General features: G+C 33.7%; 1 protein-coding gene across 2 annotated transcripts in view; it reads left to right on the forward strand.

Moving 5' to 3' along the window:
• LOC106103658 overlaps positions 1-25,306 on the forward strand; it is an 83,017-nt gene that overhangs the window by 49,241 nt on the left and 8,470 nt on the right. For both annotated transcript variants that reach the window (XM_013283469.1, XM_013283470.1), the window contains exons 2-3: positions 24,127-24,217; positions 25,127-25,301. In XM_013283469.1, coding sequence (XP_013138923.1) covers positions 24,127-24,217; positions 25,127-25,301 — 266 coding nt within the window. The remainder of the gene's footprint in view (positions 1-24,126; positions 24,218-25,126; positions 25,302-25,306) is intronic.

A 25,306-nucleotide genomic window follows, 5' to 3' on the forward strand; every position in this document is an offset into this window, starting at 1 on the left:
CTGTCCAGGCCCAGCAGCACCAACTCCATTTGATCTTTAAGTGTGCTCACAGTTTGCCAGATGAGGTGTCGGAACTCCATGAAATCCCGTGACAGGCCAGCAATAGTCTTGTGGGCACTCTGTGAGTCACCTGTCGCAGCCATCTTCAGCTCAGATTCATACTGGGTCATACGTGACTGGAATAGTGTTTCAAGTTTGTTCATCGACTCACTCAACTTATTGTAGATATCCATAGTTAGTGTTTATATACGGAGATAATTATTGAACTTAGTGCACAAGGGGTTTCTGATCACATTACACTACTTTTAGTCGTTTAATAATAAGTTATAATAATTTTAAGACAACTTTTGTGGCGGAGCAAAGTAAAAAGATGTTTACATTTCAAACTACCCACTATTCTATTGTTTTGATATTTCATGACTAATTTCTTAAAAGAACAATTATTTTCTAAACTTCCTATCAAATTTTACTTCACAAGATAACTAGTCGGTCTGGCACATATATCAGTTTCTCTAAAAAGTTTATTGTTCAATTTAAAAACATCATTTCTTTTACAGCCAACCACAATACTAATAAGTAGAATCGGCACAACTGCCTGTCATTCTGACGCCTCCATGTAGGAACTTGGTCCACATACTGCATCTAGTCCGTTCCGTATACAAACGTTTAATTGAATTCTCTGAAAGATTTATTGGAGATTTCAGCATGCGGCGCTTTCCTCTGTCACAGCTCAAGAATTTAATTTATTTGTACTACGGTATATGGAATTGTATTTTCTAGTAAGCGAGGGGACTCAGCTTTAAAACCGAAGATTAGAGATAATCATTTAAAAATAAAGATTAGGAAAATATGTTATGTACTAAAATGTACCTAATATATTTCTCGCGAAAATCTTTCAAGATGCTCGATACACTTAGTTCTATGACTATACCCTTCTTTGTTTAAATGTGTTATAAATAAATTCAACTAAGCAGCAATAGAACTGTTAACTACAGGTTCGAAACTTAAAACAATAAACAAGGTGCGGTCACCTCATGCATGTCAGATCAGTAGACCATATCCGACCGGACAAACGAATTACAAGGGAGCATTGCAAATTTGCAGCACTTAATGGATTTATAGTATTAACTAGCTTTTGCTCGCGACTTCGTCCGCGTCGAATTAAAAACCAAAAGTGAGTAGCGTATACGTGTTCTTCCAGACTATGGTCTTTATCTGTGCTAAATTTCATCGAGATCCGTTCAGCCGTCTTGGATGCAAACTCTAACAAACATCCATACGTCCGTCCATTCATCTAAACTTTCGCATTTATTAAAGTAGTAGTAGCCCTAAGTGTAGATTCAGAGTACAATTAAAACTACAAGCACAAGTTTATTATAAACGATATCACTCCAAATCCGCACTTGATCTTTGTCCGCCAAGTGTTATCAAATAATGATTATAGACAGTTCTTGTTCTGTATAAACTTTTTGTTCTTACAACAATAATTCAAAAGAGTTAATGAACTGTAAAGTACACTACGCACCGCAAGTGTAACGTTAACAAACAAACACGCTCTATTTCGTATTTTTAACTCAAGAATGTTTTTTAATTATCCCGCTGTGTAATCTGTTTCCAACATCTAGGTCGATGTTGTCGATCTGATATACTTTGTTATTAACGAGAGCTTGTAGCAATAATTACTGACACATACTATGGCGAATGATTAAAAATGTATTACAAAATCCTCTGAGTTTTAGATGAAATAACTAAGTATAAAATAAATCTTACGAAATCTATGAACTGTAATTTGAAAAATGAAATGTAAACTATTGAAGAGATATATCAACGATTAATTTCAATCGGAGTTCCAAAAATGGTAACCACTAATTTAAAATTAAAATTCAACCGTGAAATTGTAAGTCATAATCATGTTACTTGCCAATACATTTTACAGTTAACAATCTTTAAGTATGCAGTGCCTATATCATTAAATTAACAAGCAACGAAATGAAAAACATATAATGCCTGATTGCTTAAAAATATAGTTAGAGCGCGCACATTTGACTCAACTACCGAACAAGTGTTTAATCGCCCTTTGATTCCTAGGAGCTTATACGAAGGTGCGCACACACGATTTTAAGTTGTGCAACGAAACAGTTGAATTGGCGGCAAAACAATCGACAATCACACAACAGTTTTGCGATAGTTTAGTTTAGTCAAAGGTGCGCACGCTCTTAAAGGTCGATTGAAAGATCAAGGGACTGATAATGTTTTTACAAAATGTTTATTTATGAAAAACTAAAAAGTTACACAGTACAACTATAATATAAACTAACTGTATGTAAAGGTCTCAATTTGTTTCTAAAACCAAACACTAAGACAGACGTGTACAAGACGTTAAAAGGACGAGGTGTTGAGGTACACGGGTCTTCATTGTTTGGACCCGTGTCAGGCGGACACTGGCACTTCAAAGCGCCCGCCACTGAACAAACAACAGGCACCGCTATTTCAAAGTTCCCAAGTTCTAACACTGTATGGGAAGTGGTACAACTTAGTGAGGCAAACTAACATAACTTAAGTCAAACTGAAGATTACTTAGTTAATGACTAAATTGTCAATTATTTATTTATGTGATTGTTCTATATTTGTTGGTGTACTTTATAAATAAATTAATAAAATTTCTATAGCTGGTTTACGATATTGCAGCAAACTTGAATCAAAATCAAAGGCATTCTACAAAGAAAACGGCCAGTATCTTACGTCAAGTAACTTTTAGAGAGGTTTGGGCTAACATTGCTACCTTTCGATTCGGGGAAATCGTATAAATCTCTTACTATTGGTAATAAAAAAGAAATGGTACATTCGAATGGAGAATTCGAACTACATTTCGTTTACCGTACTACTACGAAGCGTGAAAAGTTTTTTCTACATTGGTCTAAGCGTTTCTTTTTATTTCGTCTTGAGCAAACAGCATTGTTAAGTTTTAATGCTTTTGTTTATTGATATATCTTCGTTTTTACCATAATTAGCAAGACAACAAGGATAAATAATATGGCATATGTTTCAGTGACATTACAAATGAGGTTACGGCAACTGAGAAAGATTATATCCTCTACGTCGAAATAAATATAAGAAATGAAGAGAAGCCCTCCGAGAAATAAATAGACGTAAAAGATTCTTTACAAGGCCTCAGCTTTAGAATTTTCTGTACGTGACAGTACAGTGTCGTTTGTCGTAAAACTTCGCATGTTAACCGAGTGAAGTATTGTAGATTTATTTTGTGGGCCAGTCGTATTTACATTATAAATGACAAATTTCTAAATCACCGATAATCACAAAAGACTATTAATAGTCTGCATGTTGCAAATACGATACATAAAAAACTTTGTTTAAAAATAATTGCTATTCTTTTATACTTTTTTTTTAATCAGTCCTGAAATATTAACGTGATTCGAAAGTGGTAACATACTTCTAAAGTTTATTATCTACTACATACCAGAAGCCTGGAATTCTAAACATGTTCAGTATGTTTATACTATCTGAACTAAGATCTCACAATTAAACTTCCCGTTTGACTTCCAAAACATTAAAAGTTTCTGATCGTTTCATACCTATCGATAGGACATGATTTATGTGAAAAGTTTATAAATTTATTTGTTCCCTCCGGGTCTAAACCTGAGGCAATGTAACATGTGATAGGACATGACGATAATGACCTGCCATTAAATATTATCTATCCAAGTTACCAATTTCGTTAAACATAAGTAATGTGACCCATATTTGCTCTTTTTGTTTTTTATAAAAGGCTTTGCCACTTTTTTTTGCATTTCAACTTTGCATATTCTCTGCATTGTGTATATATACTAATATTGTAAAGAGGAAATCTTTGATTGTAATGAATAGGCTCAAAGATTACTGGGCCGATTTTAAAAATTCTTTCGGCGTTAGAAAGGTAATTTATCTGTGAGTTACAGAGGCAATTTACAATGTTTTTTTAATACTACGCGGACAAGTCGCGGGCGAAAGCTAGTTTGAAATACAAATGTATAATACGAAAGTAATTCAATTGCTTAAGTACTATATGTGTCTTATGTTTTACTCTTCCGTGTTTAGTAGTTATGTTTCGTGAATTCACATTTCCAAACTGTATTCTACCTTACGAGGCTTGTATCAAATGTTATTATTTAATATTTCGTCAAAGATGATGGATAATCGCTCATTCGTCTTAATTATCATCAATTACAGCAAAGCGCGCCGCTCTCGTATCCAACGATATCGCTCGCTGTAGGTATTTGAGCAGACATTGTAATAACACGCCTTCAATCATTTTAAATTACAAGCAATCCTTTTTATCATGCGGCAAATTATAAAAATATTAGTGGATCGTAATTTTGTAAGGAAGTAACGGATTATTCCCAACCGTCACCCTGATCTGTCCCCACATGATGACAGATGAGAATAAAAAGTTTCGTTCGTCCCACCTTTTGCAACGAGGGGACAGTTGAAACTTACTTTATTCCTTAACGGTCCAATCTGTCACCTTATTGGTGGGACTAAAAGATGGGACAGATGAAACTTTTAATTCTCATCTGTCGCCCCGTGGGGACAGAGCGGAGTGACGGTTGGGAATTATCTGAAGTAACATCGTTGAAGAAATTAACATAAAGCGGAGATAATGTTTTCTGGACAAAATAGAAATCAGTAATTTTTCTCTACTGTTTTATCGATAATATAGCACTTAAAGTAAATAAAAGTTTTTACAAAATTAGAGACACTAAAGCATGTAAAGTTCATTAGCTACATTACATAAATTGTACATCAGATAACGAACTAATAAAACGGTATCTTGAATGTAGTGTTCGTAATTATCGAAGGAGATTACTAATAGCGGAGAGGTGTACGGTCAGATATTAATTTCACTTAAACACTTCCTAGAGGGCGCTGGGTCAACGCACGTCGTGGGATGCTGCAAGCGCACTCTACCATAGTTCCCGGAACTACGAAATCTATGCACGGTGAAAAAAAAATTAGCTACGGAATAACTAAAATAATTATTTTAATTGAAGATGTTTGCTTTATTTGTATTTGCTTTTTAAGTAATCATTATCTTTTTTTTTTTATAACATAAGGTGGCAAACGAGCAAGCGGCCACCTGAAACCGCCAAAATGGCGAAGAGACCGCTGCCCATAGACATCCGCAATTGCAGATGCGTTGCCTACCCTTATACGACGGAGGAGGAGACGCACATAAAGAGGATATTTCCCCTTCATATGCATCTCCTCCACCGTCAAATCCACTTCCTCTTCACAACCTCTCCTTATAAGAAAACGGTGGTAAAGAGGAAGGGGCTTAAAATTAGGCCTCTAGGCCTATCTATTTGTACATGTTTAAAATTTAAATATTTATAGTTACATACGTGGCATGCAAAAACATTAATCTGGGATTGGATTACACTACTTTTATTATGTACAATCCTTTTATATTCCCATATAATGTAATGGTAGTCTGCATGAAGTAATTCTTTGCCATTTGTCGCGTTATTAAGATGATAAAAGTTGGCTTATAACAGGATAATATATTGGGAATTGTACATGATTTTAGGGTTAACTTACTTTCAAAGTGCAATCAAAATTTATGTTTTAAAATTTAGTAGACATCTTTAGGTTTGAAAAACGATAGCAAACATTTTTTAACCGTTTTCATTGATCTTATAAAGTGATCAAAATTAATATTTATATATGCCTTTTCAATTTTGGTTGGCAGCAATTATTTTTAGAATAATCACCTCACGAACAAGAAAATGCACGTCACTCAACACCGTATCGCGAGCGGGGGCAATGTGGCGTTAAATTTTGCACATTTAACAGGTGGTAAAATAATAATAGACCTTAAAACGTATACAATAAAGTTCAAAGTAAATTAAAAAATCATTTCCTTTAACCGAAAATCATGATTTCGCAAACCCAATACCCCTGGAAGCCTGTATCCGGTCATTGACGTCACCTCGAATTTGATATCCGATTTTTACAAGTGAAATATTCGGTTTGTTGAGCTTGTAATATCACATTAGTCATATTTAATTGGTATTTTGAGTGGTCGTGGCAACGTGACAGTTTTGACAATGGCCACTGGAGGCAAGCTGCGGCATTATAATATGCACCGGGTTTAACAAAAGCGACATGCGATGAGGTCGAATTAATACCTTTTAATGTAGTTAACAAAATAGATTGCATTTAGGTAATCTCTTTATAGAATTAATGTATTCATATTTTAATCCTAGTTTTAGAAGATAAGAATTATTTTTCGCCAATGATCGTTTACCAAATAGATTTTAAGTGGAGAGGTTGTAGAAATTCGGAATACTTGTGTTAACTTTTATTTACATGGTTCAGATTTCCACATTATTACAAAACAAAGTTTAGAAAAGTCTTAATCCGTCCAGTAGTAGCAAACGTAGTAATTACGGGACACCCTTAGGAATTGTAATCTCGCCGGCACGTTGTGTAAGCGACTTAAAATTTACAATTGAAGCGTTAACGAGGTTCAGATATTATCTGCCCGCTCTTGGCTGTTCTGAACACCAACAATCATCTAAGCAAACCGACGTTTACCGCAACCCGTTGACTATTATCATTAATCATCAAAGAATTGTCTTTGCTAATAAATAGGACTTGCTTTGTTTTAGGAAATTTGTATGCGGTTAAAGAATAGAATTAGTGGCATTTTGTGACTACAATAATTTTGTACACTTTACAAATAAGTAAGGCAGTGCCCGGGCGGAGCAGAAAGTCAAAAAGCGCATGGATAAAGAATGAAATATTGTAATATTGAAACGTATCTATTCAGAGTAAATGTTTTATTTCTCTCTGATTTTATACGAGATATCTATATGAGTATTATTATGTTATTATAATGCATTGGACTTTTGTTGTCTAAAAATATAAAATAAAATTAGACATTAATTTAAAGAAAAGTCGACGATCCCTCATAATAGCTATTTACGCTTTCCATCGTAATTTGCGTTTTAGGTAACGTTGCGCCCAAGTCGTTAGAACGTTGGGTCGGGCTTCCAGGGAATAATTATAATTCATTATGTTATCCCGAAGCCACGTTTTATATCGATATTAAAATTGATTAACATGCAACCGCTCCGAACAAAAAAAATATAATTTAACATTTTATAAGCAAAGCATCTTTCCGGTTTTTGCTAGCTAAGTATCAGGGTCTACTTCATATCATCTTTCCTTCAGTTCCTTGATACAGTAGTTAGGAAGAAGGGTCTGCCTTTTACTGTACAAACAAATTGTTTCACGAACTAATTCCTAGACGCGAAAAAACGTTTAAACAAATTTCACGGCCGATAAACACGCGCAAAAAACTCACGATTCGTGAAAGATACACCGCTGAGACCGAGACATTCGAGAACGTTCCACTCTATATGTCAGTATATTGTTTATCAATATTGCCCACTCTCGTAGACCGCGGCGAATCACATTACATACGGTCACTGACATCTTCCTGTATTGCGAAATTTTGACGTACACAATAATACACACAATAGAGCCTCGTCAAGTTAAACATGCCATTCAACGTTACATTTCACGCATAACGATACGTTACGAAATACGTAACACATTTTGAAATACTCGTACAAAAATGGTACTGTCGACGACAAATACTTGTAATAATCCAAACCAATCAAATCAGAAATCAGTACAGTTATATTTAATACATTTGAATGCGGCAAAATAGGCATATCTACAGACGTTTTAATCAGTACATTTATGACAATTGGGTCATGAATTCGAATCCTACTTTTGTTGACTGTACGCATTCAACTATGCATCAAGTATACATTGCAAGGAACTGAATGTAGTCAATTCACACACACATTTAATGTTGTAACGTTATATGTGTCTTACCTATAGCTAAAAGCCACAAACACAAAGTTATAGCAAATCCACTTTGTTTCCCGCAATTTATTGTTGCGTGAACACTGTCGCCTCGAAATGTCTGAGTGATGCGGGCGAAATATTATTATCGCAAACCGACGCTTGTAAACTCGGCCTTTACGATGCTCGTTAAACAAGCCACGTAGTTTATCATTAAAAATAAACAATGCCGGCCAATAAGACTAGCGGGATCGCGAAATACCGCTACTAGAAACTGTTTTCAGCTTAAAAGGAAGTTCAGTTAATTACAAGGCGGTTATATTTTTTTTTCTTCGACAGTGCTCCTTAGATATCCCGCTGTATCGACCGGTTCCCTTCCTGCTATGAACCTTAAAAGGTCCTGTAACGATGTGGATAATTTCCACTATGCGAGGCTTTTTTCCACTTCTGAATGGCTTAGTAAAAAATAGTTAATGGTTGCTGTTCCAGTCATGGTGTTACGGTCAACGAACTCGTGAGATATTGAACTCTTCGTGTTTATATATTTTCTTCTCCTTCCTTTTTTCAATTGGCCAGAGATTTAATGTTCAATCAATAGTTGTAGTAATTTTCTATTATAATAATTATACCGGAGTTACTTGTTCTAATGTTTATGGGGTCGTCTTCTATTCGGATAAATATAGCTTGACTTGAGCAGGTGCAGTTTATCGGAGTTTGAGAGCACGTGCCGTCTTTGTGAATACACTTTAGCACAGCTTGTGTTTAATGAAACCGTACCTCAGCTGGTGTAAAATATTAATTGATTTAATTAGACGAAATGAAATTATTTAAAGTTTTATAACCCACATTACCAAGTCTTACGATTTCAACTTTACCTTTTGTTCTGTTTGTCGGCGATTTTACTTGAATAATAAGCAACGACTCTACTATAATTCATCAACTGACAACTTAAAGTTCGAGTTAGCGGAATCCAACTTTAATTAATCTCGAGTTGAACTCATAAAACTTTGCACGTAACCGACCAAAGCCGACACTGTAGGTACTTATGCAACACTTCAATGGGTCCATTGTAAGCTCGGCTGCGTTAAGCCATTTGCCTTTTCTCTTGTGTGAGAACTTACTAATGAATTAAGAGATACTTTTAATAATCCGGATTATTGAATTGCTTTAAGTAAATTATCATTACATACATCCGTACTTAAAAAACTTTCACATACACTTTAGTGATAGATTTATCAATCACGTGTACGACTTTTTAATTTATTTTATGTTATAGTGAAATAGTAAATTAAGCCATAGAAGTAATAATTTAAAAACTGTTTTAGTTCATGGTTTATTCGCTAACTATATTAGTATTTAAGTTTTAAAATAATGTGACACAACGATATATAAGATGAAGTCATCCTAAAGACAATTTATTTTACTTTGTTACCGTTGTAAGTCTAAAAAATTGTTGCAATTAAGCAAGCATACATTTTATCGAAGCTAATGCACATTCGTTTATTGAATACAGAAGTATTTCCTTTGGAATTCAAATAGCGCACGGAGCATCGCGCGACCAAGCGTTCTTAAGACTTAAATACGAATGCTTATAGCAATTGATTACTATCATTTTTAAACTCTAATGCAAAAATACACAAATTGTACTTTTTATAAAAGTATTATGCGATAACAGGTAATAGCTACTCGATTTACGTGATATATTACAAACAGTAATTTGTATTACGCAATAATCTAAAATGATCACATGAATTGCCATTTAATCGTGCGAGCATCTTGACAGATGACTATTTGATTATACGGTGCCGTGAACGACGGTCTCGGAGGAAGATTGATTTTTTTCTAAGCCAGTGAAGTTGACAAACGAGCAGGCCTGACGATTGGTGATACATCGACACTTATAATTTCTCTTATAAAGTGGTAATGTCTATGTATTGTGCAATATTTCATTCATCAGTGTCTTTCTTATTAAATACCTACATAAAAAACAAATGATGAAATCCGTAACCGATTTTTAATCTACACATATAGTAGTCACAATGTATCGTACATTTTTGTATGGCTTAAATAAGTGTGAATTTCTTTACATTATGGCGAGTTTCAAACGTTATTTATATAGACAAAATACAGAATTAATAAAAATAAACGTTCAATAAAAATATATACAGACACGACACGAAATAGATCAGTTAAAAAGCAATAGCGTGGGGGGTAATGCGCCAGCTGAAGGCCGTGGCACTGCACAATAAATCCTTAGCGAACACCGCACGCGCTACAGGCTACAAGACTTACCGCTCTCACACCTCTTCTACTATTAATTATGTTACATCTTTATCAGACACAAATACAAATAACAGACATTTGGTATACGATGCTACAGTCCATTGAAGGAACAACTGAACAAGGAGTCTAAGTAACGACCAAGTCATTTTAACATTGGTAGAGCCCGCTTAAACATCTTCGCACGAATGGGTCGACTCGTCCGGTGTAATAACACTATCGTACAGAAGGCAGGAGTGAAGTGGGTGCAATCCCGCGATTCGTCTGCTGAGTGGTGCCGGAGGCCAAACTTTAGTCCCTTTTCCTTCCCACCATTTTCTTATACGGAAAGGATGGGAAGAAAAAGTGGATTTGACGATTGAGGAGATACATAGGAAGGGGAAATATCCTCTCTATGTGCGTCTCCTTCTCCGTTGATTAAGGGTAGGCTACGCATTTACAATTGCGGATGTATATGGGTAGCGGTCGCTTCGCTTTCTCGGCGAATTCAGGTTGCCGCTCGCTCGTTTGCCACCTTATGACATAAAAAAATGAATAAAACATCCACATCTACAGCCAACAACATTTACAGTCATTAAGATAGAACTAACTGTCCTTGAAAAACTACAAGTACTATTAGGAATATTCTAGAAGTCAGATCATTCTAATTTCACTAATAACAAATGTACTTTTGTTTCACTCACTACAACTTCAAATGTCTTAATTTAAAAGCCATTAAATAGTAAATGCGCACTTAAAACAGCTATAAACAACTTCATTGATGCTAGTAGTAATTGAACTCCCGTTACCTGTCTGATATGAAATTACATCTTCGCCTTAATTATACCGAGCGCCCGGAAACAGATATACCTTTGCTCGTGGAAATGAAAAATTAAAATTATAATTATTCTCTATAATGTTGCCATATGTAAAATTTCCTATTACACTGGTTTAACAAAACACATCACACCTAAAACACATCTCTGTATTTTCAACAAAGTTTGTTCTAATTACGAACATCAACTACTATTCCTCTATTTCCTTAAGGAACATTAAGGGGTTAACAGCATACATTAGTGATAATCTTTACAAGTATTTATTGCATTCGATAGCTTACATTACCGACTTAGGAGGCACATTTTAGATTCATTATGCATTTGCTATTGCAAATTAATCTATCTTGAAATGGCTGTCCATAGACATTTTAGCATCCGGGATATTCCATACTTCCGATTCTGATTACAACATCGATTCCCACGCACATCGAATAATAAATACTAATGTGGATTACAAATGGTTGAATTAATTGACAGTTTATTATTTACCTGTTACTGTTCAAAAGTATAAACGAAACTATACTTTAAGTTTATGTGTGAAAAGGCCATAGCTTTACTTTGGATTCGTAAAACTTAATCCTTAGTTAACCCGTTCTCTTTGTTATGTTCTTCTCATATAAATGAATAGCGGCGTAATACACACGTACACTGCTTCCAGGCAATCAATATCAAAAGTGTTGTATTGTTTATATTAGTAGGCATATCCAAAATAACACGTTCGGTAAACGCGTGTGTTCTTTCACCTATGAATTGCTCCATAACATTGTGATATAGCGTAAACATTTCGCGGCAGTATACACTCGCATACCATCCCTAAATAATAATTTAACTTCTATTTAACTGAAGTTATAATAATCGATGTAGCTTCCTAACCCACTATCATACGAGTACTATCCTGATTAGAAACATACTGCACTTAATTATAACTGCACATAATCTCCCTTTGAATGCAACTATTACCTGTTTATAAAAGAAATATAATTCGTAGCTTCAAACAAACCAAACTATAAATGCTGCGTTCCCACAAAATCCCGCAGACACACATTTTTACACAAATAACGCTCGTTAAGGCTGTGGCGTCCTTTGAGAAGCCACCGCGAGGATGTAGGCGGAATATAGGTCAACCTCATAGAGAACGCACGACAAAAACAGCTAAAACAAAATATAATTTCCTATTCAGCGTTCTTAAAAAGTGAAATATTATATAGGCGAGTCATACGCACCCAAGTATATCTTTAAATGCTGCTTAACATCTACATTATGATCTTTTTTTGTTCCAATGGATGACTGAATATAGCTCACAGTTACATGAAGACAAGGAAATTCGCGGTAGCATTAAAATCATATTTCCTTTAGGAATCGAACGATGCTTTAATGCTCCCATTTAGATAATACGCCGGTTCACAGGTTATTACTCTTGATTTTTGTGAACCGTTACCCTGAATGGGCAAACGTGAGGAACGTTCCCTCTATTCGAGTCTCCAGACTAACTGGAGGTACGTGCTCTGTGTATAAACATAGTGCTAACGGGGACTAATGTTTAACTTAAACTCTTTCAATTCAATGTTTCTGTTAACGTGAGAAACAAACGGTGACCGATGTTTGAGAAATACTATTTAAATCATGGTGTTAGTAATGTAAGCTTGTGTTCTTAATATATAGATCCGAAGAATGCGTCAAATACGTTATTTTATTACCCCAATACATTTTGATTATTAATTGATGACAACGAGCAAATTATTTACTTACTAAAACACTACTGCGATGACTCTAATCTTTGCCAAATGGTCTTAAAAGATCTAGTTGATATGATGTTTCATTTTATTTCTTAACCAAAAACTATTGTAATGACGTGTAAATGTGTAATTATATTAAAACTGAAATGTAATATTTTTTTAAATAAATCGTTGGGAATACGAGGGTCGCGAAGTCGCGATCGATGTATCGCTAGAAACAGTTGGGCCTCGATTTTATGTCTCGGGACGTGTCAATGGTGTCCTGCAGTAAATCTTCAAGGCTATAAACATGTCGCTTTTATTGCTTAACACTAATTTGTAATGTCATACTTTATCTTTATTTCGTTTACTTTAACATGATATTTTTATAATTCCCTGTACCATTTGTTATATTTCATAGCTTTTGTTTAATTTCCATGATACGTTTACTGATTTTGTTTCACTTTTCCCACGTCTATAACTGTTTACAATTAACAACTCCACTGTCTTAAACAAATTTATATAAGAATGTTACTTAAAAAAAGTAATTGTTGGTTTTGTCCGACATACATCACATTTCAGTACTTCTGTATTTGTTTACATTATCAACTCTTTCCCAAATAACATCGGTCTGTTTATTTATATTCAGAACCAAATTAAACAGCATTTTGGCCTCGATGTATTAATGTTTAACAAGCTCTTTCATTATCTAACACATTACTAAATGTAATAAATAAATTAACACTTTACAATAACATTCAATCAAATTAACTTTAATTTATGTTTGAATATATTCCAGGGGTTCCCAATCTTTTCTTGGTTATGGACCAGTTTATACTATTTTTTTCAACACGGTCTACTACTAAGAATAAAAACTCCACGAGTACTCGCGTTCCTTTCACATACTTTACGAAGATCACTAGCTCACTACGCGATAATATTAAATTAATTCGTGGACTACATTTTAGCTTATACGGACTATTGGTTGGGAACCGTTGGTATTCAATTACTCCAATGTTATAAGCAATCTCTCTTTAGCTATAACTCCTATATGATATGATTTCGGAACCATAACAATAAACTTATAGTAATATTATATCTACGGAAGCAGCAAGTAAGCGTAATTTCGACCAACTCTATTAACGTATTCAATTATTCATCCTCATAATAATCATAGGGAGTAGATAAATTGATACAGTATGAGATTTGGAATAAATACTTATTCCTTAATTACAATATTGTTAAAAGGTAATGTAGTTTAGAATCTAGACATTTTATGATCTGAAATTTTGAAAATATTCTTTCATTTTATTATAAGAGAATAATGTAAAATTTTCCTCTTAAACATTTAGCATTAAGTAATGCTTACGAGCAAAGTGTCCTAATTACAAATAATGTTCATCCAAGCCCGCGTTGTAATAAGGGTCCAGGGACATAAGCATGTTTCCTTTATCTTACACAGCGCTGGTAAACAAAATTGTCATTAAGCGACCCTATCCCTTTCTCCCACAACATAACAAACTTTACTACAGACAAGCGTATACATTTCCCTAACGTATCAACTTCCTATCGATATTGCACGCCAAGTTCGATTTTCCGTAAATAAAAAATGTATGACAAACGCATGTTTGTTTTAGTCTTCAACACTTTTGCTCCTTTTTTACTTAAATTCATAGTTAAAGTGTATATTGATCATATTTTAAATGCGCTTTCGCCCGCGACTCCGACCGAGTGGAATTAAAAAAAAAAACAAAAGTCATCCTATGTGTTCTTCCAGACTATCCTCTACATCTATGCCAAATTTAATCGAGATCCGTTCAGCTGTTTGGGCTGCAAGCTAACAAACATCCATCCATCCATCGTTAGTAAGAAGTAAGATTATAGTGAGATGATAATTTCTATATTTAATTAGGAAATAACTCAATATAAAAGGAGCTATAGGTAATCATCAATTACTAGTGCATTCTAGTGTCTAATCACATTCTATGCCCAAGATATGCCAACATCTAAACATGTATTAATGAATTCAATATTTCTGGTAATGGTTATTTCTTAGTATATTGTATTATCCTTCTTCGAGTCCAATAATAATGTAATTCTATAAACGGTAAGATCATTTTTATGAAGATAAAATATTATTGTTTGTTGATACAGCGAATCAAAATATGTTGGTTTTCACGATATCAGCAAGTCGACGATTCACCCCAATCGTCGAAGAACTGAATACATTATTCATTTAGATCAAGTCGTTCATTACTCGCTGACGCTTATGGACTATAAAATGCAATGCAATGGGACCAGGGGATGTTATGTAACATTACGTACGGTAATATGATTTATTCCATGAGTTTTCTTTCCTTGAATAAGGTGAAATGTGAAATAAACAAAAACATAAAATCACAGACATAGTTATACGTATGTTTTGATTTACGTTTTTAAAGTTATATGCTAATTAAAATTTTTAATAATGTCTAAATATGACTTTTAAACATTTTAATTAAACAATTCTCGTTAAGTATTTATTTATGCTTAATTTTTAAATTTGTTCGTAAATGCCATATATTACTATAACCGTAAAGATCTAAGGTAATTGGGTTTTAAAAGGTTTTTTTTTTTATTTAAGTAAAGAAATTCTGTACAATTAAAGTAATGGGACGTAATAGAGATAAGAAATATTACAATGCTTTTGTAGTTAAAGTTTACTTAGTGCAAGAAGTAATTAAGATAGTTTTGAAAAAGAAAAGAGAGTTCTTGACACAAAAAGTTACATTCTCAGACAGCACAAAGCAAGGCTCCGTACAAAAGCCCTCATTGCAGAGTCTTGACCAGGTTCTGTTTTTTAATCCTTATTTTACATTACGACAAGAATTCCGTAGACTTGTAACAGTGGCCTTTAAAAATGCATCTAAAATAAGCTGTTATTTCGATTTATTTTACTGCATTTTATTTAAACACATAGTTTATATTCCACTATGTATGTTATGCTTATTGTATTCGTTAATATGTCTTATAACATTCGATATAAAGTTTTAAATTGATTATCAAGTGTTGTGTCATTCAAGTCGTGTAGGAACAGAGCTATATTAATGGTGAGAGCGCTCTGTACTGTCTGCACTTATACTGATTCTCAGACGCTCCTAAAATATACCAGGGAACTAGCAATGACTCATCGTACACAGCTCTATATATGTGGGGTAATTTCTAATTTAATTTCAGCTACAAAGATGTATTTGGGACTTTGCTATCTATGCTAAGTTAAATTAAAACTAATCTTATGTATTTAGCGGAGGTCGGATCAAACCTAAGAGCTCGCCTTTGACTAAACTATCGCATAACTGTTTAGTCGCGCTTTATCACCCATTTTTAGTTGTCCAATTAAAAGTTGAATTTCCCGCGAAATCGACAGTCGGACAACAGATATTCGATAGTTTAGTCAAAGGTGGACGCCTGCTCTTAAAGTATAAGATAAATTAAGCTTCTTTTACTCAAATATCGAAGTTGAATCCCAAATTTATTGGCCATATTGTAGAATAGCTTGATTAAAGTAAAAAAACACAGTTATAATTTACTAGCTGTTGCGCCTATGTACGTAAGCGTGAAATAAAAAAAAACTAAAGCCTATGTTACTCACTGATAACGCAGCTTTTTAATAGTGAAAGATTTTTTGAAATTTTTTGAAATCAGTTTTTGAGTTATTTCAATACATGCAAAAATTAAAAATCTTTCCTCTTTATAATATTAGTATAGATTATAACATTTTGTTACATTAGTTATGTAAGCTAAGTAGACATTTAGCTAAAATTTCTAAACTATGGTTTGACATGCGATCAAAATTATGTTCATCGAAGTCGTCCCCACGGCGATGTCTTAACTTTATTGCCCAAAGACACGATTATTTCTTTAGTTGATAAAAGTAGAAAAATGTACTCATTTGTGACAAACTTTTCTTTGATAAACGATATTCCAGTGTTTTATATTATAACCTCTAAAAGTTTGGAGTAAAGGCGTTATAATGTGTGCAAACATTCTTTATTAGAAAAGTTGATTCCGAAACCGTATCAATTCCAAAATTCGCAATTTAAAGTAATAACAAAAGTTCAGTTCAAGTTACTCTAGGTAACTCTTTGTCGCTTGAATTCACTAATCTTCGAAAGAGGATATCCTTCTAAGGAATTAAGAACTTTGTTGGCTTCGAAGCTTTGATGTCTGGAACAAAAAAAATCGAAAGTCACTGTGTAGTTCGCAAGTAACTTTTTTCCATATTGGTCCGAAACAAGGCCTGTGGTAGCATACTTGTGGTTTTTATTTTAAGTTCATATGTCAGTAATTATTTTTTCAAGGGCAATTCAAAATCATCATACATCAGGTTGTAAACTAGTTGTTAATACATTTACATGAAAATTACCTTTTCATTAATAAAAAAAGGTCCCAAGTAAACTAACAATGTATTAAATTCTTGAGACAAATTGTAGCGACGTGGCATTAGTACTTATGTAATAAAGAGGCGCTCGCTCGTTTTCACCTTCCTTAATGTAAAAGAACCCTCAAATAATTCACCCGAGGGCCAATGTACATTGGCCCATTTACTTTTCCTGTACTTATGCAACGAAATCTCTTCAATTTTGCCGTCCCCTGGCAAAGATAAATGTAACCTTAGCTGTGGCTTGAATTTTGTGGTATTCAATATTTACTTCGATATCGCAGTTACCTTTGGGAATAACATGTTGACTACACTTTATCCGTGATCACATGCATAAGTGAAGAGAGAAAAATGGTTTGATCAAATTCAACACATCGTTAAAAATGCTGGTGTAATTCAATACTGAAGGCGAGATATACATTTCGACGAAATACGCAATTTGGAACGGGTAATAATAAAAATTGTACAAATCTGAACAATAGAATCCGCACTTCAGCACAACTAGTTATAACTCAAGAGGCATCGTGCGACCTCAAAAAAACAAGTGGCTACATAAATGTATCTAGCTGTAGAAGTCAAGGCCATTTTTGGACAAGCTACTACATAACCTATTTAAAAAATTCTTTCACGGACAATAATCTTTGGTATCAATGAGTAAGGTTTGGTATCAATGATTGGGCTAGATTTTCTACTTTTATGCAGACTAAGTCGCTAGTGTTGAAGATGCTTATCTTTTTAATTGGAATTCATTTGAATCCTAGAAAGTCAGGTGGCATGAAGCCAACTGAGCCGATAGGCCACGAGCTACAAAAACTGGTTTCAAAGTGCTATACATGTGTTTAATAGGGATACAACATACGATATACCTTTTAGGATATAACAAAATCAACTAATGGTGTATTCCATATTCTATATGTGATATGAGATCTAACATGTAACAATTTGATATACAAGATTTATTTAAAAATTTAGATAGCAAAAAGCTTTTGATTAAATTCTAATTAAATTTAGAAGTAAAAACATTGGTAAAACGTCAAACAGTTTTGGAATAAAACAGTCTCTATGTTTTAAAATAAATAAAAAATATTTACGTTTAATGATAAATATATTTTGTCCTGGAATGTATTGTTAGCATGGTCACGCTCACATAGATACTGGTCGCGCCCTTGCAGGTCCTCGCCAGTCGTGACCTCACAGCACTCCTCGCCTGCAGCTATACAACCACTCTCCATTTCTAAACCATACAATCTATTTCTTAAACCTTTTTTCTTCCTGTGAATTCGTTCGGTAATTGTGCTTCAATACAAATGGATTGCAATAAAAAACTATGACGTTCTAGTCTGTTTTATTAAAACTTATGCGTAAGCGTTTAATTTGCGATAAAATTAAATCGATTAAGCGATCTGAAATTCACAGTGAACATTTTTCAATAGACAGTATTTGTACAGAAATTCAACTTGTGTGAAAAGTGTTTTCCTTTTAATATTATTGTGAAGCATTGTAACATATAATTGAAGATAATCACCAACAATTCCATAAGCGAATTGATAAAAGTGTCGGACTAATTAACAAGTGAAGGTGACAAGTCTTGATCACCTTCACCCACATAGCTGAATAAATATCCAAAAAGTTCGATACAGTTCCTTTTTCTTATAAAAAAAAATGATGATTTATTAACAAATGTTGTATCTGTGACAATAAAAAAATAAAACAATAACAAAACGGACTTTCAAACAAAATGCCCGAAAGACAAAATATTCTCAAAAAAACAATACACTAAAAAGTAAACGAATAAATCCGTACATTAATTAGACTTCGCCTATTGTAGATGATATTAGTAGTCGCATATTTATGTTTTATAATTATTATTACTTTGATGTATGAAAGGCAGAAGTTTTAAGTTTCATATACTCTAGACTACATTTACCATTTCCACGCTATTTCTTAAAACTCTTACTTTCCTCTTCCTGTCAATAGTACAGAATAGTACATATTTACCATCCACATAATGAGTGCCAAGTACACGCCAGTCCCGCGGGCCCCAGCGAGACAATGGCCCTACTTATACTCCTCTTGAACTAGTTTTACTGGACACTGACGTTTTACACTTGCATTTATATGCCAAACGTATTGCTGTGAATGCTTAAATGGGTTAACAAAGTACTCATACTAATTTTCTGACACATTTTCTTCTATGAGAGATTAAAAATGTTTTTTAATATGTAAAGTGAACCTTATTGGCGCCCAATGTCATTCAATCTGTCTATTCATATGGGACTTCCTGCAATCGGCGTATCCTCGATGGAATTGAATTTGCAATTTTATTATAGCCCGCTTTTGTAGTTATCAAGTTATCTCGATACCTGTCAATTCCACACCGACCGAAATCCATTTCGTACGAATATGCATTTGACAAGAGTTTGACGTAATTAAAGATCTATTTATAACTATCAAAGTATATTACTTCTTTAACGTTTAGATGAAATAAATGTTACTTGTTTTGGCGAGGATATGTTCATCTTTGATTTTTTTCAAGCTATGTAAATGCTAAATTTTAAATTTCTCATTCATTTTCTTTCGCTCAGAAAATTCATTCCCTTACAACGTTACGTTATTCATTAGTAAGTAGAAGCGCGTTGAGTTGTTCCCTTAACATTTTCATTCCCCCAGGTTGAAATTTGCCAAAGTTCATTCCATGTCTTCAGCCGTTAACTCTTGATTCCCTCGTAAATAAAGTCCTGAACAACAGTTTACTTTTATTAAGGAGCCACATTACTCAAAATTTCTTGCATTATAGACATAAGGAGATAACTGTATTAGACCTTACGCAATGAACAAAATTCAGAAGAAAATTTTATAGCCATTATAATACTGGTTGTATTTTGAAATAAGAATTCTACTTCTTTATTAATTTCTATTTACGAAAAAGCAGTCTAATTACCCATTTAAAAGGTTTCTATTGCACCATTATTGTAACATGCGTTCTGCACTCCAATTGAGTTCACACAGGTCTCCTATTACGTGAGGTATTTACTTCGCCTGCCGTATTATGGCGTTAAATTTGCATGTACCCACCGTATGGTCGGTTAAAGCGTTTGATTTTATATTCAATGGACATTCAGCGAGCAAAGCTCATATCATGCGTTCGCGACTGCAAATTTATGCACAGCATTAGAACTGCACAGGAATTTATATGGCGATGTTACTCGAAATAGATTGCGTGTCGCCTCATTATATCATAGCTTTATGGGGATACCGACTTATGAAGTAAGTTTTGTATTTCTATTGTTTTTTTTTTTAAGTGTTGTTGGATTTGAAAACGAAATAGAATAAACTAAAATTCTTCTTCTTTTTATTGTATTTCCGTTTTTTTTTGTATTTCGTACTTTGTATTTTTTATGTTGTTTTACTTTCTGGTTTTCTATTGTTCATTCGCGCATTAACATTTTTGTAAAATACATCTATTAGTGGAGACCTGTTATTGGCTGTACAATTTACCTACCGCTATACCTACTTTGTTGTGATAGCTGTTGGTCTTCCATGAAATTAAATAAATAAATAAACAAAAGCGCTATAAAGTACAGTTTAACATAATACTAGACTTATGCAATACCAGTAAATCTAATAAATTACAATCTAACATTTAGAAAATTTATGTTCCGCCGTAGACGGTGCGCTAAAGTTCATGTTAGATCAGAGTATCAGAGACCTTTCGTACGGAGGTTATTTATTCATCCAAGTTAGATGTTACAATTTAAAATTAAGATTTAAATAATTCTGCTGTAATTTTCCGGTTACGCCAAGTTTTAGAATATGCGTAGGCCAACGCTAATTAGGACTTCAAAAGTTTTTATCATAAATTCATATTATTTTACAATACGATGTGGTTGCTGACTTATTCGTAAGCTTATTTATCTGGTTCACTAATAGACAATAACTATCCGTTAACAGTGTGGTAGATATAATGCGAAAATCTAAACAACGACGGGTTCCTCGTTCTGAAGCATGTCATCAAATAATAAGAGATAATAAACATTCCCTTTGTCCAGTGATGTAAATACAACGGACATGACTTTACGGGCAGTTTTACTGCTCCCAAGCAATCAAGTTGGTATCTTAATCGCTCACCTGCCGACCGAATCGTGCACTAAACTGGCTATACTGTCCGCGGAAGGGCCGTTAAATCACTTTTTCTTTTGTTCCAACATAATATAACATATTTGTTACATTACGCATCTGTTTGCAATCGTTATTTGTACTTTGCGGAACTTCAAATTCACCAGGGATAAAACACTAGGAGGTGCCGTAGGCTGTGTACTTCATAAATCTCTAAAGTTATCTGCTAGTTTATATTTCATGAAATTTCAAAAGAATGCTCCATCAAAAACGGCGATTTATTATATCGCATTTATTATTTAGATAAGCGCATCATTATTCATTCAAACCGCTTATTCGCCCTAATGACTCTAAAAAGGAAAAGTTCATTTTAGGTTTAAAATTTATTTAAATGGTTAGAATGTAAAAGTTCTTAAATACTAAGAGATTCACAGCCATCTTTGTTATTCTGTATTCGAATAAAATTGAAAATAAAGACAACAATATACCATTGTTACATCTAATTTTGTTACAAAAGTTGTAACTAAACAAAAAAACTCATTAAATACATCAGAAATAATTCGTTTACACGCCATTAATCAAAAATACTTTACTACATTCTAACCCCTACGGCTATTGACCAAGGCTGATCGTATGAAATGGTTTGCTTTAATTAGAATTAGTTCGCTCTATAAACAATCGACTGGGTTATTATGTTATAAATCAATTGCTTGTAGTGTGAACATTGAAAGACCAGTATCTAATTATTTACACTAATGATATAATTAACTTGTTAATTAACTAGAACCATATCTCTATGCTTTTTTTATAACAAAGAGATGAAGTTTGAACGTCAAAAATTTCCCTAGAAGAGGTGGTCTTAAGGTTAATTAGATTGGTTTATTGAATTAACGATTGTTTCTTTGGCGTAATATTATTGATATAATTTTCCCTATCTCTACTTCTATAGTGATATAATAAAGCGTAAACACACACTACATTAACTTATTAAAACTTTCGTGAGACATTATACTACATTGTGGCTTAAGATGTCAGCAATTATAGCATATTTTTTAATAATACTTTTTCTTAATAAAAAGTCCTACACTTGCGACACGCTTTAGGCTATATATTTTCACGCTATTAAACTTAAGTGTAAATAAGTGGGAAAAAGCCTTCATGGGGGAAAGAGACCATGAACTACAAGCTGACAACAACAAGGAAGCAAAATTGCCATGGTACGATAATTGGTATTTTGAGATTGGTAATTGAGAATTTGACAAATGTAAACAATAAAGTAAAGCTTTTCATAATTTTGTGCGGATGATGCCACACGGGAACAACTATATCCGTACAGAAGATATATCCGTATTACGGCGTGATTTCCTTTCACTTTCATCTACTAGGATAAGTTTATGACTAATTGCGTGCAACGCAGTTAAATTACATGTGCTAACAGAGTTACATAACACTTAATTACTTCCTATCCTATAGAGATTTATAGTTATAACCAAGATTTTCTGCAATCAAGCTAAATCATATGAGTGTTATTTGTTTTTAAGAAAATAATATGTACATAATAGTAACATTAATCTTGCCTAAATACTTTTCATGCGCGAATCCGACAAGAAAAAACATTTAGAATTTCAATAAGAATTCGTGCATGAAACGCCATGAAATCTGACAGTTGATTTGTTCATGTAACAGTACGGAATAAAAATTTAATAACGACTTTTGAAACACCTGCTCCTCTTATCCACATAAATAAGAAGTCTTTTAATACGTTACTGTCACGAATTACTACAAAAATACCATTTAGTAGGTATTTTTTTATGAATTAGTTTTCAATACCTCAATATGCAACTGTAACATTAATTTAAAAAAGATAAATGGTCCTTAAAAAGCTTGAATTCCTAATAATTTTAAATTTTACCGCTTAACGTTAACTCCTAAAAGAATAGGAGAAGACAATTCTCGCGCTATTTAAAACTGCGACATTTTCTCTTGACGCTCGACCTGTGAAAGATAAAGTCTACCCGTCACCATGGCTGGTGGAAAATCACCTTCACGTTTTCATTACCAATTATATCACATTAAACAAACTACTAATTATGCGGTTTGCTTATACAAAACATTTTAAAACCTTATTTAGTTTATAATTTGTATTCAATTCAAGCTTTCTTATAGCTTACTCCCGTTAACATATTTAACTTTATTTACTGTCTAGTTTTCGCGTAACGCAGGCATATTTCTGATCATTTATTTAATTTACAATTACATCCTAACGAAGTTCGAAGTTTGCTTCTTTAATTATATGGCCATAGGTTTGATGATATTATAGTCAAAAGAGCAAGCCAAATTAGGAGCTAGCGTTAAAAATTCGTAACATTTATTATTCTACATATACTTGTAAAATTATTTTATTTACCTTACTTTCAAGATTATTTTTACAATCAATATCTACACTTCATCAAAATGGGTTACAACAAATCGAATTCACAAACGATTTTGTACCAATAACTCACCTGCGTTCATGCATATAAATTTAGGCGCAACGGTGCACGAAAATGGAAATGTTGCGAATTGAAACAGGTTTAGGACAACTGCATTGGTTACACGCTGTGATGCAAAAGTTATTATTATAACGTTATGTTGTCAAATTGTACTAAACGCGCTTTAAATGGCATATTCTATTGTTACTCTGTTTCTTATAGTATAAGGTAACAAACGAGCAAACCATGATCATTGGCTTAAATGTAAATGCGTTCCCTACCTTTAATGGAAAAAGGACAGAGACGACTAGAAAGAAGATATTTTCCCTACCTATACGTCCCATGGCTCGCCAAATCTAATCAACACTTGTTCTCAATCACACAACTACATGTATTAATATAGTTTATTAATAAAAACATTTTATCTGTTACAGCGGAAGGCAGCCTGTCGGACTTTGCTCTACGCAAAGTTCACTACACGGCAACCAATCCCCTCAAGAAAGGCCTATTCACACCAGATACCAGGTAAACATTGTTAATTTAATTAACACAGAAACTTACCTTAACAAATGCTAATAACTCGATCTTAAGGCCGCCTATATTTGTAAACATTATGCAAGTAAGTTGCAATCGCTGCTACACTGCGTATTTCCTTTATAATAAACTAAATACTACATTATAACGCATTTTATAAGGTTTTTCTGAGTAATTTTATAGCAGTCAATATTTATGTGCTCATACTAAACAGCGTTTCAGTCTCTAAGGGTCTGTACGCTTAAACTAATTTGGCTTAATATAAATCGACGCAGCAAGAACAAGCAAGGCTAAATACATTAGTGCCTATTTAGACTACTTACATAGACTCTCAGACATGTGGGTACGGTAACAGTACAGTATGATTAATGTGAGAAGCGTTAACAGTTCTGATGAAAACTATTTACTAAATATTTAAGACAGTCAGTGTTAGAAATTAATTCATAATGACACTTAAATAAGACGTCTCATGTTAGTTCTTAATCATGCCTCAATATATGAACAGATAGTTACTACGTGGGTAGAAATAATTTAAACCAAACAACTAGAGAGTTCAACTGGTTTGTAACGGTCTATCCGGAAGTCAAAACTATTAATTCCGTAATGTGGGACACATCTTTCAAACCCATATCTGATAGAAACATGACTGATCAGCTTATGCACCAACATGTTATGCATATAAAATTAAAATACTTCAAAATTAATATATTCATCAACAGTTCCAACGACTCGGTCTGTGTGTTCACTTTAGTATGTGAAAATCGGTTTGACATTGAAAATAAGATCTTGTTCTCTGTCCCTTGTTATACAATGTGATTTGCATAAGCCGCCATACGGTTGCTATATAGAAAACAACGCGGAAGCTTATACAAGTAATGTAAAGTACTACGTACATTCCAGGCCGGCAAGCTTGCGCAACATGTACGATAAGGCGACGACAGACCGATTGTCCGCGTCCTTACTGGAGCAGATGAGACGAGATTCCCAGTACTCCCAGTTCCTGATCTGCACGCCTGTACTCAGTACGAAAAGACGACGCATCTATCAGAAAGTAGATGAAATTGAAACGCACATTGTGAG

This window comes from Papilio polytes, unplaced genomic scaffold, assembly GCF_000836215.1.
Source record: "Papilio polytes unplaced genomic scaffold, Ppol_1.0 DF823731.1, whole genome shotgun sequence".
Classification (NCBI taxonomy): domain Eukaryota; kingdom Metazoa; phylum Arthropoda; class Insecta; order Lepidoptera; family Papilionidae; genus Papilio; species Papilio polytes.